The sequence below is a fragment of the Atractosteus spatula genome, chromosome 11, assembly GCF_055471065.1.
Source record: "Atractosteus spatula isolate fAtrSpa1 chromosome 11, fAtrSpa1.hap1, whole genome shotgun sequence".
Taxonomy (NCBI): Eukaryota; Metazoa; Chordata; class Actinopteri; order Semionotiformes; family Lepisosteidae; genus Atractosteus; species Atractosteus spatula.
Window position 1 is genome coordinate 44265913 of NC_142716.1, and position 14260 is coordinate 44280172.

At 47.4% G+C, this 14260-nt stretch overlaps 1 protein-coding gene across 2 annotated transcripts in view; it reads left to right on the forward strand.

The window, feature by feature from the left end:
* Window positions 1–14260, forward strand: part of LOC148824137 (cytohesin-1) — a 99183-nt gene that overhangs the window by 15057 nt on the left and 69866 nt on the right. The window contains exon 1 of one of the 2 annotated variants that reach the window (XM_088926835.1): window positions 3092–3410. The exons of the other annotated variant lie outside the window; for it this stretch is intronic. Coding sequence (XP_088782961.1) covers window positions 3335–3410 — 76 coding nt within the window. The 5' untranslated portion in view covers window positions 3092–3334. Of the gene's footprint in view, window positions 1–3091; window positions 3411–14260 lie in introns of those variants that run through there. 2 annotated transcript variants of the gene reach the window in all.

Here is a 14260-nt window from a genome sequence, read left to right on the forward strand (position 1 = left end):
TAAAAAAGTGTGAATTACCTGACGTCCTCTCCTCTGACTGCAGTCGACTTTTCTTGGCATCAGGCTCCCAGAAGCCGTTTTTTTCTCTTTATTACTTATTTTTGTAGGGGGTGGATGGTGGGGGGGGGGCTGGTTTTCTGTTTGTTGTTCTCAGTGGTTGGCAAATCTTTAGCATTCTTTGGAAACTTTTTTTTGAATGGTGTTAAAAACTGAAAGAGGCCACATTAGTCTTTATCATTTGTACAGCAAGCCACCTCACAGTGAGAGCCTCGAGTTCTCTCAGCAGTGGAAAGACCTGATAAGCCTCTCTCTCAGGATGTACAGTATACACACAGTACGTGGGTGTCCGCGCGTGAGTGTGTGTGTGTGTGTGGAGAAGCTCCATACGTGTCATAGATGTCTGCACGTGTGTGTTTGTGCCTATGAATCACTTCATTCTTTACAGAAACGGCAAATTCTCATAGAGGAACCTTTATAATTTATGTAACACTGTTGCCATGCAACAGCGTGGACTTGATGCAGTACATAAAGACTTAATAAGGCAAAAACGCGGGTAGGGCTGTGCATTGCCAAACGGAGAGAAAGAAGGCTTGGAAAAGACTATGTCAGGGCAGTAAATCTGGGGTGGGAAGGAGGGATAGGGATCTTGCGGAAATAATGAGGGCGTGACAGAGCTGTAGGCTCTGGGCCGTGTCACTGGGGGAGCAGGAATGAGGCCAACACGGAGACAGCGAGCTGGGTTGACCGGGCACAGGGAAACTGTGTTTGTCCCAAGCTGTCGTATCATTTTAAACTGTGCTTGCTGCCTTTGCCCTCTTCTGTTACGCACTGGCCTCTGGCTGGGTAACCTTGCCATCCTCACCACAGCGGTTGTGGAGTGGATCCGTTTTAACGGCTGCAAGTTCTCCTCTGAAGGAGGGGTGGGGGTAATCAGCATTTGGCTGAATAGGGAATGAAGGAAGTGGGAAGAATGGGAAAAATGGGGAGATAAAGGGGAAAGACAGAGCAGGCTGTGGAGAGCAAAGGTCAGCATTCGCTTTAATTCAACAGAATCAGTTGCAGCATGGGATCTTACAATGGGCAAAATGTCCCTCAGCATACCACAGTGCATCGTTCTTAGGCAGGGATCTCCAATCTTGGTCCTTGAAAGCCTTCTTGTGCATAGATTTCTTTGCAGCCATCATTTGACAACACAAATCAGCTCACAGTTAGCTTAATGGGACCAATTTAGCAACAACTTTAGCTTTTTTAGCTACTAGTGCTTTAATTGCCCCTAGAAAACTTTCAGACACAGCAGTCCTCCGAGACTAGGATTGTACAGCCTGAGGGGCTTGCAGGGAAAGTGACTAACCTCACTGCAGGTGCTTGCTGAGCTTGGAATAACTTTGGAAGTGCCGGAGAGCAGGAATGGGGAGCGGACTGGAGTTACAGACATTTTGGAGTGATTAGGAAGTTTGTGAGGGATAAGACTAAAAGGTTCTGCCTTGGCAAAACTGGGAATCGATTAGGTATGGTCTGACAAAGTGTGTCCGTTTCAAATACAGTGCATTATCGGTGACCCATGATCTTCATGGGACTCAAGCTCCAAATAATAACAACCAGAGGAGAACTGGACATGGAGAGTGAGGATTAGAGGTCACCAGGTTTTGATCGCTAATGATAATAATATAGTCTTCAATTTCATCAGACCTGCGGCTCGATGAGTCTTATAGTTATGTTGAGCCTGTGCTACAGTGTTCAGTTCAGAAGCTGTGTTATAGAATACTCTCTATGCAATAGCTAAGCAAGTAAGCTTCAGATGGAGAAAGCTGACTGCAAAGGCAGCACTAGAGATGGGTTTGGGCAATTACAGCGCTGCACGGTGTGTCGGGTATCCCTTTCGTTGGAACACCTCAGGAATGAACGACATTCAATCATAAAATCTACGGTTGTGCTTAATGGGGGGACAGTCTTTCCTGAGCGCGCTGTCAGGAGAATGAAGTGTTTTGTGCGCTCATGGGCGTGCTGCAGTCGGTGGTGTAAACCTGAGTGGGCAGCAGGAGAACAGGCTGAGACGCTGAAGGTACACTTAAGGCTGTGATGAAAAGCTCTCTTCAGAAAGGGGTGGACGTCTTTGGAAAGGCTGCACCACATTGCTTGTGTACGCAGGGTGAGGGGCTGATTTTACAGCAGATGAAAGCAGGTGTTTTGAGAGGTCACGAGTGCGGGCTGTTTTGGGACTGGCTCAAGTAATGGTCTCAATAGAACAGAATTCCCCACCACCCCCCAGACAACACAGAGGAAAACTGCGCTGTGAGATGCATGAACATGAACAATGTTCTGGGCTCTGGGTTCCAGACCCAGGGGGTCGTGGGTTCGAATCCCAGCTGAGACACCACTGCTGTACCCTTGAGCGCTGTGCTTTAGTCGGATCGCTCCGGTAAAACACCCGGCTGCATGAATGAGCTCTTCCCAGCCCGTCATTGTAAGTAAGACTGTGTTCTCAAGCAGCGACGCAGCAAGTTAAATAAAGGATTAACAAAATGCCAAGAAAAAAGGATTCTGAATCGATTCTGTTACAGGGTTGAGTAGCTCTGGGGCTTCTGCAGACTTAGCAGAAAAAAAAATGTAAATATTGTTTTTTGAAAAGATGTTCTTCTGAATGGAAAATGCAGTAGCTGGAGGCTACATTGTGAGATGCGACTGGCAATGGTCCCCCTCTATTGCTGCTTCCCAATGCCTGTGTGGGCACGCGTGTGTTTGAGTGGGTGTATGAATGCGAGGGTCAGTGTGTCTGTGAGGATGCATGTATATATGTGTATGCATATGCTGTGCTGTGGCTGAACCCACTTTCCCAACTCTGTCACGCTTTGATACAGCAGCAGTCTTGACAGAGTAACAGCTCACAGCGCTGAGGTGTTGGTGAGGGTTTGCATCTTGCAAACCCATGTTTATATACCGAGTCTGGGGAGGGCGCGTGTGTATGTGTGTAATCTGTTAGGTCTCTAAGAATATCTCACAGTTACTGTGCAAACCAATGAGAGTGAGAGAGAGAGAGAGGCAGGCACAGAGAGAGAGAGGGGAAGAAGGAGCTGGGAGTAGTGCTGTCAGAGCAGAGAGAGCGAGAGTACAGCAGAGGAGAGGTGGAATTATTTGGGGAGCGGATTAAGGGATTCGTGAAGCAGCCGCAGTAGCAGCCGAACTCTGAGAAATTAATAAATGGACTGGAAGTCCTCAGGGCTGGGGATCTTCAGCAGGCAGGCGGTCTCAGGAAGTTCCCCTGTTTATAAAAAAAAAATCTGAGTCTGAACAGAAAACGGGCATCTGAAAAGGGTCTTGCTTTGGGGCTGGAGCCATGGGGACGGTGAGCGAACTTTGTGCCTCCAGTTTCCAAGCTTTCCTCTGTCCGAGCATCCACGCACCCCAGCCAGGTGAGTACCGGCTCCCGAGACGGACCCTCTGGAGACTGGAAAACGTGTGATTTGCTCGCACGCCTCGTAGTTTTTCTGGCGCCTGTGTCGCGTTGTAATAGGCAGTTGTGAAGAAGATGCACAGTTAGGTCTCTGGCTCTGCCTCGGTTGCAGAAAACAGAAGTGAGCTGTTGTTTCAAAGAGTTCAAGGAGGTCTATGGAAAGTTTTTAAGTAATGCCACTTTTTATTTGTGTCTGGCTTGTTGGGAAACCTTACTAGTGATTTAAAGACGCACAGGTTATCTTCCCACAAGGCAGCAGCTGGGAACAAGCTGACATTGTTCTCGCTTTAGATCAGAAAGTTTCTCATGATCGGTCTTTCAGATACCATGGAGTCATTTGCTTGACCCTCTCTGGTGTTTTATCTGTGAATCTGGATCTGTTACAGTGTGTGCTGTCGGTGCTTCTCTGAGGTGGAAAGATTGTACTATCAGGTGGCAAAGAGTTTCCATATGGTGTGCTGCGTGAGGTCACTGCTGAGTGTTTCTCATGCAGACCTCCTCCGAGGCTCTCCAGAGGGTCTACATGCATGTGTGCTGCCTGGTTTTAGTTTTAATATGCGATGTCCTCCTCTGAAGAGCTTGGTTCCGCTTTCACAGCGTTGCTCAGAATCGGTGGAAGTCAGTGGGCAGCCTCAGGCGTTGTCTGCTCGCAGGCTTAGTTGCGTTTACCCGACTGCCAGAAAAATCCAGCAAGTTGGTTGTGCTGGTTTGGTTTAGTTCTCTTTCTTTCACCTGTTGCTGAGCTGGTGACTGGTCCGTGATGGTCATGATGATTTATTATCTGTTATTGCATTTGTCTTTCATTCCCTGCTTAAAATCAGCAGCGCTTTAAAGGGTACTTAATTTGAAATGGCATCATTGTGTGTTTCTGTGGCGTCCCAGGTCTCTCTTTCTCTCTCCCCCCAACCCCTGTCCCTCCCGTAGCTCAGCTGACCTGACAAATCAGGAATTCTGCCTTTCACAATTGACACGGAACGAGTATCTCAAAACAGGTCGTTATCGCCACGTTCCATCAGCCAGGCAAATCACCAGGAAACATAGGAGACATAGTGCTGGGAATAGAGAAGGTCTAATTAGCCAGGAACTGCTGTGTGCCCATCCTCAGTGTCCTCTGGAGGTCTTCGTTTAGACCATAGTGCTATCACTTTTGAAAAGAGACACTGAAGTGCTCTTTGTAGGGCTGATCGCTGTTCTGTGTTCATTAAGAATATGTACTGAATCTGAATGAAAAGATTTGTAGTTTCACAATGACGGGTTGCACTTGCAAGACACTTTTCCTGTCATTAATGTGGAACACGATAGCTATGTTCTGTTTTTCTGCTGCGTCAGGTGTTGAGAAATCCGAGTTCTATGCCATCCTGGAAATTTTGGTTGTTTCAGCACTGAGACGCGCTCAACAGCAGCCAGACCCAGCCAGACAAGACCCGAGGGAGTTTCCCAGAATGCTGTGGGAGAGTTTAGTGCCCACTCTGTGTAGTTCCAGCCCCTTTGCTCCTCCTAAGCACCACCTGTCTTATAGTGCTTTCATTCTGAATGTGCAGATGATCTGGTGTTGCTGCACCCTTGAATCATAGTAATCAAGAAAAACCATCCCTAATCTAGTGGAGAAAAATAGCTCGCATGTTTATTTCATTCCCTAGCAATTGGAACATTCAGGGGTTTGCAAAATGAAATGCTGAGCTTAATGTAAAAAGATTTGCAAGTGATGTTTTTCCAGTTAAGATACAGTCAACCGCAGTTCGATGTCAATTTTTGAGCAGACTCTCTGTAGCACAGCAGAAAAATCAGGCTGGAGGTTCTAGTAACGCAGAAGAGAGACTTTGTCGCTGACGTGTGTCTACGGCCAGCAGCCTTTGGAGTGTTTTAGCGTGAGTGCAGTTTGAGGAGCGGGGTGCTGCGAGGGTCTAAGAAGAGTGTGTTTGTCGTGGGGGTGGCGGGGGGGGGGGACACTGTGGTTTTGTACCTGGCAAGGGTGGGCCTGAGTGCCACAGTGGAGGAGGACGGGCTTTGATGTTCAGAGCCGTTATATAACCGCAGTTTTCGCCATGAATAATGGAGGGACTCCGGAGAGAGGGAGCCCTGGCCTCTGAGTGCTTTGACAAGGAGCTGCGTGACAACGGCGGGCGAAGTGGTGCTGGTTCCCAGCTTTGTTCCCGAGAAACTGTAACTCCTTCCTTCCCTGGGCTGAGCTGGGGACAGCAGGGGAACCTCAGCTGTGCTCCTACCCACTGGGTTGGCAGCGCCAAGCCGTTAAAGTAAATTCCAGGTGTGAAGAAGCTCGACAGCCAAAACATTGTGGTTTTTCCTTCTTTTCAGCGAGCAAACAACCTTTTCTTGTTGCTTTGTAGACTAGATTAGACCTGTTCGTAGAGTAAAGGTCTGACATGAGTATGTGCCTTTTCCTTAGTGCTTCTCCTTGTGGAATTTGCCCCCAGTGGATTCTGCATGGCAGGTTTCTGTATGGCCTTGGCTTCACCATGCAAAAACCTCACAATTACATTGCTTCACTGCACTTCGCCTTCACGCTGTCTTCTGTCTCCTGCTTTTATCACACCCTCTCTGTCCTTCATTATTACACCCTGTTCAGCTTTCACAAAATTATATCAAAGTCCGCCATCACAGAAGGTTCATAAAATTAAATACATGAATTCATTGCAATTATAAAGCTCTTTTCTGGACACTCCAGTCAAAGCGTTTCACAGTTAATGAGGACTGCCCTCCACCAACAATGTGTATCCTCACCTGGATGATGCGCCAGTACTCTCCCCACACACCAGCTCTCAGTGGGGAGGAGAACAGAGTGATGAAGCCAGTTCAGAGATGGAGATTATTAGGAGGCCATGATTGGTAAAGGCCAATGGGAAATTTGGGCAGGACACAGGTGTAACACCCCTACTCGACAGCACCTTTTTGCAGGACAGTGTCCCAGTCACTATATTGGGGCATTAGGACCCACACAGACTGCAGGGTGAGCGCCCCCTGCTGGTCTCACTAATACCTCTTCCAGCAGCAACCTGAGCTTTCCCATCAGTCTCCCTTCCAGGTACTGGCCAGGCTCACACCTGCTGAGCTCCAGTGGGCTGCCAGCTGTGAGTTGCAGGGTTATGTAGTTGCTGGCTCATGAGTGCTTCCTAAGCAAGGTGAATTCTGATACAACGAAGAGAGCAGAGTCTCCCGGCCCAGCGCGGCAGGCTCCGTTTCCTCTGGGCCGGCCCGATTAAATGACTTCCTCGCCTGCCGCTCTTCTGTAATGGAGGTCGTGAACAAACGCCCTAATTGACTTCACGCCAAGGAAAATCCCAGGAAACACAAGAGAGGCATGCAGAGGGGGGCCAAGAAGGACAAATCCGGCAGCTCTTTCAGTATATTAATGTGGGTGCCAGCGTGCTGAAGAAGACTGGCTCATCCTCGCTCTGCTAAGCCCTTTATTTCCACACAGGCGAGGACAGGAGCGTGGCTAATTCCATTAGAGAGCAGACGCCTGGCAGTGCTGCAGCTGTAATTGCAACTCGCTCGCCAGTTTCCCCTGGTGGGAAAGAGCTGCCCTGATCTGTGCCCCCTTTCCCCTGCCCTCTTTCACCTTTCCACCTCCCCTCAAGGAACCAAAAACCCACAGCCCACATATCGGCTGCAGCCTCAGTACCATTTCCTGGCCTGCTGAACACAGCCCAGTCTCCAAGGTGCTGTACAGCCTGCTTTTCACGAGCTTCTCTGGTAGAGAGTCTTTTGTCATCTTGTTTTTTTGTGTCTGTAGTCCTACTACTGATACAGAAGTCTAACAGGGGCCAGACACAGATCTCAGAAGCTCTTTGAAGCTGCAGTATCATTACCAGCAGAGTGATGGGGGCTTGTAAGAGAGTTATAATATCTCATCACCGTTTAATCTTTGCAGTGTCAGGTTTCTGGTTATTTTTGGATGCTGGTGGCAGTGGGTCAGCATAGCATTCATATGGGTAGCTGGAGATTTAACCTGATTTTCAGCAATCAACCCTCATGACAGAGCCAAGTGTGTCACATTTGCATGGCAGCTTTTTTTGGAAAGCCTTTAAGGTTTAATGAGTTTTTCTGAAGTTCACTGATTCCTGACACCCAGGGCTGGTGTGTTGCTGCCTCAATCTGGGAGGGAGGGGATCAGGATCCACTGGGTTCTGCAGACCTGCCAGGCTGGGCACCCCTGTAGGCCTGGCACACCTGCAGAGACCAGCTGAGGGAGGGGCTGCATGAAGCCATCCACCATTGCTTCACAGAGAGGCTGTGTCTTACAGTGACACCAAAGCACAGATGACAACGTCATCGGTGCTTTTAAAAATGCGGGGGAAGGATCTCTAACAATTGATGTTCAGTCATGGTTTTGAAATACAAAAAGGAGGAAAGAGGCTTCCTGCTGGCTTTGAGCACAAGGCCAGCCTGGGCAGGATGTGCTGTTAAGTGGGAGAGAGACAGAGAGCCTGGAGCACAAAGCTGCAGGCTGGAAGTGGAAGGTTAGCTTTTCAATTGTTTCCAGCTCCTTTCTGATTCGAGGGCCTGACGGCCACACGGCTGGCCCCGCTGCAGCCTGATTACTTATGGTAATGAAGGAGGGGATAATGATTTCAATCGGGGACTGAAGGCACATGGGCTTTAGTCATGTTCCCTTTCATCTGCAGTCAGACGGCCTGCCACTCAAACTGGCATCTTCGCCTACCTCTCCTCGCGCCCGCGTCCACACAGCTTAACCCAGCCAGTCTTTCGCAATGCCAGCCTGGCAGCTGGTCCCGATTGAATTTTTTTCTTGCCTTAAATTGGGTTTCTAGTTCTTCTCGTTTTCTAGTTCTCAGTGTCTCTGTTTATGTAACATTGCCTGTCCAATTATCTTAGTGACAATTACTGTGTGCCGTAATTTGTACTACTTGACAGAATATGGCAGTCTTGTCTTTGTATCATTTTAAAATGGAGAATTAAAATTTCCTCCTGTTTCGGTGTGTAATTATAGACTACAGAGTGCAGAACTGACAGCTACTCTACTGTGTGCAGCCTCTGTCATACTGTAAATCCTCCAAATGTGGATTTCTCATGTTCTGTTGAGTTTTTAAATTTGTCTTAATTTGGGCTCAAACATGCGTCATTTTTTGCTGTTGTCTACATATCCAATGAATTATAGCTTTTGGCGATATGGGGTGGAAGACAAATCTTATGATTGACCAGACATTGCGCGGTACATTTCTTATGCTAAAAAGATGATGATTTTGCAGACAGGCTTGTAGTTTTTCCTGAAAAAGAAATGGGAAAAACCCCCCGACATGTTTCATTTTTCATTTGGGTGCTGATTGAGAAGTTTTGCTTCTGTTCAGAACAGCAAACAGCTGGAAAGAAAGAAGAACTGGTCAGGTCAAATCAAAACAAGACTGCAGCCTCAACGTTTAAGACACCCGCTGAGCACACAGTCTGGAAAGTTGCTGCCTGAACTATATTCACAGTGTGCAGAACCTCACACCTCTCGGAGAAAGTACGGTGCGCACGTCAGCTCGCCATCTCTGAAGACAGGGCTGTGACCTTGAGCTGCACTCATGTTCCTTTGTGGGACAGTAACCTTTGATCTAACACCGAGACAAGCAACAGTTACTTTGCCCTTCATAGACTTAGAAGTCGCTATAGACTCGCTTCTGTACATGTGAATTCATAACCAACATGAAATGCTGCTGAACCAAGACGAAATCGAGTTCCTTTTTCAAGTCAGGCCACTCGGATACTGGTCCTTCCTTGCTTTCTCTGTTTTTTTGTGTCAGTTGCACTTGTTTGACTTTGCTGTACAGCGTTTTAATATTTAATAGCTTAAAAGCTTTTGCCCTGAAGAGTGAGGAGAGGAAAAATAAATGCACACACCTGCCTGTCTCTGGTTCAAAGCCAGCAGAACTCCTGATTGCTCCTTGCATGAAATACAAAAGAGCCCTTATTTTCAGTGTGGAACGTCATTCACCTGACTCCCACACTGCCAGCCCCCCTCCTCGACTCCGCAGTCTGAGGCCTCATTACTCTTCACACAATACGCTCTGCTGCACTCCTACCTCTGCTAATAGCCGTTTAAGGATGGTACTTTTAATTTAAACTTTGCTTCAACCTTATTTTAAAAATGCATTGCGGTGACAGCTGGGTTATGGTAACTTTTCTTAGTTGGACTCAAATCTCTGCGCAAATTCCACCTATCCATTCCCAGGCAGCTGCATGTTCCTGGTGAAGAGGATGGCATTCCAGAGCCCATCCCCAGAGCATGGGGCGCAGGGCAGGACCACTCCCTCGACCAGACCCCTGTCCATCGCAGGACACACTGTCTTGCATGAGCAGGCAGGGACGGTTTCGAGATGTTGATTGGGCCAGGTGTAAGTGCTCACAGCACGAAGCAAGTACATATTGAGTGTGCTGGCCCGGGAGTGAGAGCAGTACGCACTGAGCATGCTGGGACAGGAGTAAGGGCTCACAGAGCAGAGCAATACGTACTGAGCATGCTGGGACAGGGGTAAGGGCTCACAGAGCAGAACAAAGCATTACACACCGAGTATGCTGGCCTGGGTGTAAGGGCTCAGAGGGGTATGTACTGAGCATGCAACACTGCTCCCTTACACCCTGACTTCTCAAAGAACTTTCCAGAAGAACATAGAGCAGTTTTTGTTGTTGTGTTTTTATACTTGATGTTGTTTTCTGTACATCTGCAGCCTCATGCAGCAAAAACACCAAATTAATCACATCCATGGGCTGCTAATTCCAAAATTAAAGTAAAAATATGATGATGTGACACTGTTCAGTGTTACAAAGGAAGGTACTGTAATTGAGTGTTAATGCAAGCAGTTGCTTTTCTGCATGAAAAACTGTAATAACTCACGTCCTTGCTTGGCATACAGAGAGTAAAATACCAAGATGAACGGATGGCTCCTGTTTAATAATAAGATTTACTAAAGCTCAAAAGTTAGGATCAACCACTAAAAAAGTGCTGTAGCATTTTACAAACACTTGCTGCTTTTTATCTTCACTGTAGGTGAAATGTTTGCAGTGTTAATAGCTTCTTTATTATTGTTTGTACTAACTGAAGAGCTTGCGAGCTGTGGTGTTGATTTGCTAGACTAGTTGATTTGTTAATGCATTGCATTAATATATCACTTTTCAGCTCAAAGAATCCTGAAGTGCTGTACACTCTAGGAAAACTGCCTGGGTGACTCTCACTATGCTTTATGCACCAGCAGCCCTACTACACAGCAGACCAGGGCGACAAGAGGGAAATTGCTTCATCCATTGAATTAAGAGAAAGCTTGAAGATGGGCAGAGTGTGCAAGCCCAAAGTAGAATTCAGCCTTTATCCCTGCCCCCCAAATATAGCTCTACACGTACAAACATCGTCATGGTGCTTTAATGGGCAAGCGATAACAGCACATGGTTCCAGCGCTGTCTGTCTGGGGTGGGCTGCTCCCTAATGCCCCTCACAGCACCACTCTGGTTTCCCTCCGAGGTCAGCCCAGGCACTGGTTACAACTACACCCATATCTGATGTATTCTCCAGATTTTAAACTGTATGAATCTCTTTTGTTGGAGTACAGGTATTTGTCTGTGTTAACAATGTAAAAATCTTAATATACGGAGTCATGATGGCTATTTTGGAAGAACGTTTGGCTGGAGTAGCGCAGATCTTCTGAGCAAGACTGGAACAATTAACATCAATTCTACATGAATATCCTCCTATTTCGTATTTTGATACTCCTACAGTAGGTTGCACTAATAAAACGAGTAAAAAAATATTGAGTACTGGCCTGAAATCCACCCTGTATTACAATGTACTGTAGGTCCAAATACCTCCCTAATCTCTCCCTCATGCTCTCTGATCTAGCACTGCAGTAAGGAGCATCATTAGACCTGCAGTGCCCACCTGGGCAGCACCCCTGCACGGTGGATGTGCCACTGAGGAGCCCAGGTGTGCCCCCTCTAACCTCTTCTTTTTGATCTTCAGGGAGGCAGTGAGTCACTGTACTTCCAATGTAATCATTTGCTACTCAGTCGTGACGTCTCCCCCATATTTATTGTTCTAAATAAGCCTAATCCTGTAACCCTGGAGGCTGAGTCACAGCTCCGCTGCAGTGGAAGATCTGGACCTCTTCTCTAATGCGGGGAGCCAATTCATTTTCCGACGAATGGTGAAGGGCTTTGCGCCAGGTGCCCCTTTGACCTTTGACTCTTGGCGTTTTCCGGGCCTGCAGCCTCAATCCTCTGCCTTCGTGGTGTGAGGAGTGGGGACGCTGCAGTGTGGTGTGAGGAGCTACGGCTGACTGCCTGGCGAAAGCGTGAGAAGACACAGCTCGGTGTTTGAAAATCGCACGCAGTCGGCACACCAGGACCCTTTTTTTAGTTGGTGCTGTCTGTTGAGACTTGCCTAGCTTTGCGAGAGGAGTAGGTCCTTATTTTACACTGTGGGCACGCTGCCCACTCTGTTGTAAATGAGCGAAGTGGGCGGGTTGCCCACTGTTTGCTCACAGAGTAGAACCGAACCCTCAGTGCCTTTTTTGTGTGTCTAATGAAGTCTGTAATGTTTCACACATTATCGATTCCGCGGTTTAGTTCTCCGCAGTATGGCCTAACTCATTTCCCCTGGTAATAGACACTGAAATGAAGACTGATTCAGAAAGAGGCAGACAAATCCACTACTGCTCTCAACGCAGGCTTTTCAAACTTGCCTTTTCATAATGTTACTGGAGACATTTAAGTGGGAGGAATCAGAAACAGCTCAAGCTCCTTGGAAACCTGAACAGCTCATACTCATGGCAGAAGTTATTCAGTCTGTATTAAATCTCTGAGTTTCCAGCTTCTGAATTAATTGCGTTGCGAAGGAGACCCAGGGGTCTAGGTATGGGAGACTGGAGAGGTGGCCCAGTACTGGCAAGTCTCTCACTGTTTCTTCAGATTGTTGACTCATTCAGTGCTGAAACCTTCAGTGTGCAGAAGATTCATCTGGCTTTTTACTGTAATGTCATAGTTCAATCACAGATTCTGATTCACAGATTCTAAGGCAGGAAGGTTGTGATGGGGATCAGGTATTTTCATGTGCTTTTATCGCAACGTCTGCAACAGGTGCGCTAGGCTGTAAGCTTTTGAGGTGAGACAGAAAGAGAAGTGAGGGGCACAAGGGTGTTTAGACATTGGGCTGGATACAGGCTGGGGGTGTGTGGCTCGTATGTGCCCATCCCTGACCCATGAGTGCCGTTTCTCATGTAGGGATAACCCTGCAGGGTCCTGTTGCCCCTCGGCGCCACTCTGCGACCCGGCTGTCGTGTCGTGTGGGCCGTGACTGTGTGTGGGATAAGGTTTTCCCTGCAGAGTGGAGATCTAGGCAGCTGAAAGAGTAACTGTGGCCTCCATGGGTGAAGCTGTTCACCACCATCTCAGAAAGGCCACTTTCTAGGCTTTAGGAGACCACAGGGGAGCTGTTGGGTCACAGAGGGTTACAGCAGTAGAAATGTTGCTTTGTAGATTGGTCTCCTCGTTTTACCGCAGCTGTTCAAGTTAGCACTGCTGCTTGACTTGATAATGGCTTGTGACACCTCCTGGCGAAGCGTATTTCTGTAGCTGATGGTGCCTTTGATCCTCCGTTCAACCTGACCACCTGCAATCAGCCTTCATCTTCTCAAGCTCCCAGCCTCTTTCTTCACTCCACTTGCCGAATCTGTAGGTTGTTCTTAAAGTCTTTCCTTCTCACAGGAAAAGCCTGTCATTAGCGGTGTATATTTGTATTCAAATGTATTCAGATTCTGCTGTGGTCGCAATTCTATAAGGCTGTGCTCCACAGACTGTTGTCCTCCTGCTTTAGAGAGCGAGAGAGAGGGCAGCTCTGTCAGCAGGTTCCGACTCCAAACATGTGAAATAAATAGGCAACTGGGAAAATCCACAAAGCCTAATTTTTTCAAAACCCGTGCGTGCTTATTTTAATCTCTGCGTTTATAGTGCTTAAAGGAGAGAAGAACTCTTCCAGGTTGCTGCACAGGGCTAATAAATGACGGAATGTAGCATTGGTGGGAACATAGGTACTACAGTCACAGGGACAGCAAGTGGCTGAATCACAGCTTGGAATCTGTTGATGACACTTCATATCCTGACATGCCTGCAGTCCTTTCCCTGCTCATATTCAAGCCCATGCACCCAGATCCAGTTAATTAGATGCATCATAAATCCGAGGGCTACGATACAGACCTGCTCAATTATTTGCTTTTCAGAGGATTTTTACATGCTTTTTTTTTTTTACATTTATGGATCTGAAAAACTGCTGTCCCACCCCCTGCACTGTATTTGCAGTACAGTACCAGTCTGTGCCAAGGTGCTGCATGAGACTGGATTGCTGCTGGTGTTTTCGGCTCTGTAGTTCTGTGCCAGACTTCGCTTCCAGTCCCTCTCTTCTTCGGGGTGACGAGTTTGGTTTTGTGAACTTGCAGATCTCGCTCCATGGCAGGTGGGAAGAAAGAGTTGTTTTGTTTGTTTGTTTGTTTTTGGACGCTCAAACAAAGCCGTTTTACAGAAAGCGTCGAGACAGATGTTTCTACTTTTTTCTGTTTCTATTTCAGGCACACGGTTATGAATGCGTCTTTCCAAGGCATCATGACTTACTCCATGCTCTGCAGTTACTCATTAGGATGTGCCGAGAGCTGGGGGCCAGCTATTTCACTTCAGATATACTGGGCCTGAATGGCACAGTAGATCCCTGATTGTTAAACATGCACCTGTGAGTGCAGATTTCAAAGGTGATACTCTTACAATAAGAGGTGCGGCTTCAACAGTGTACGTTTACTGTTGATAATCTGA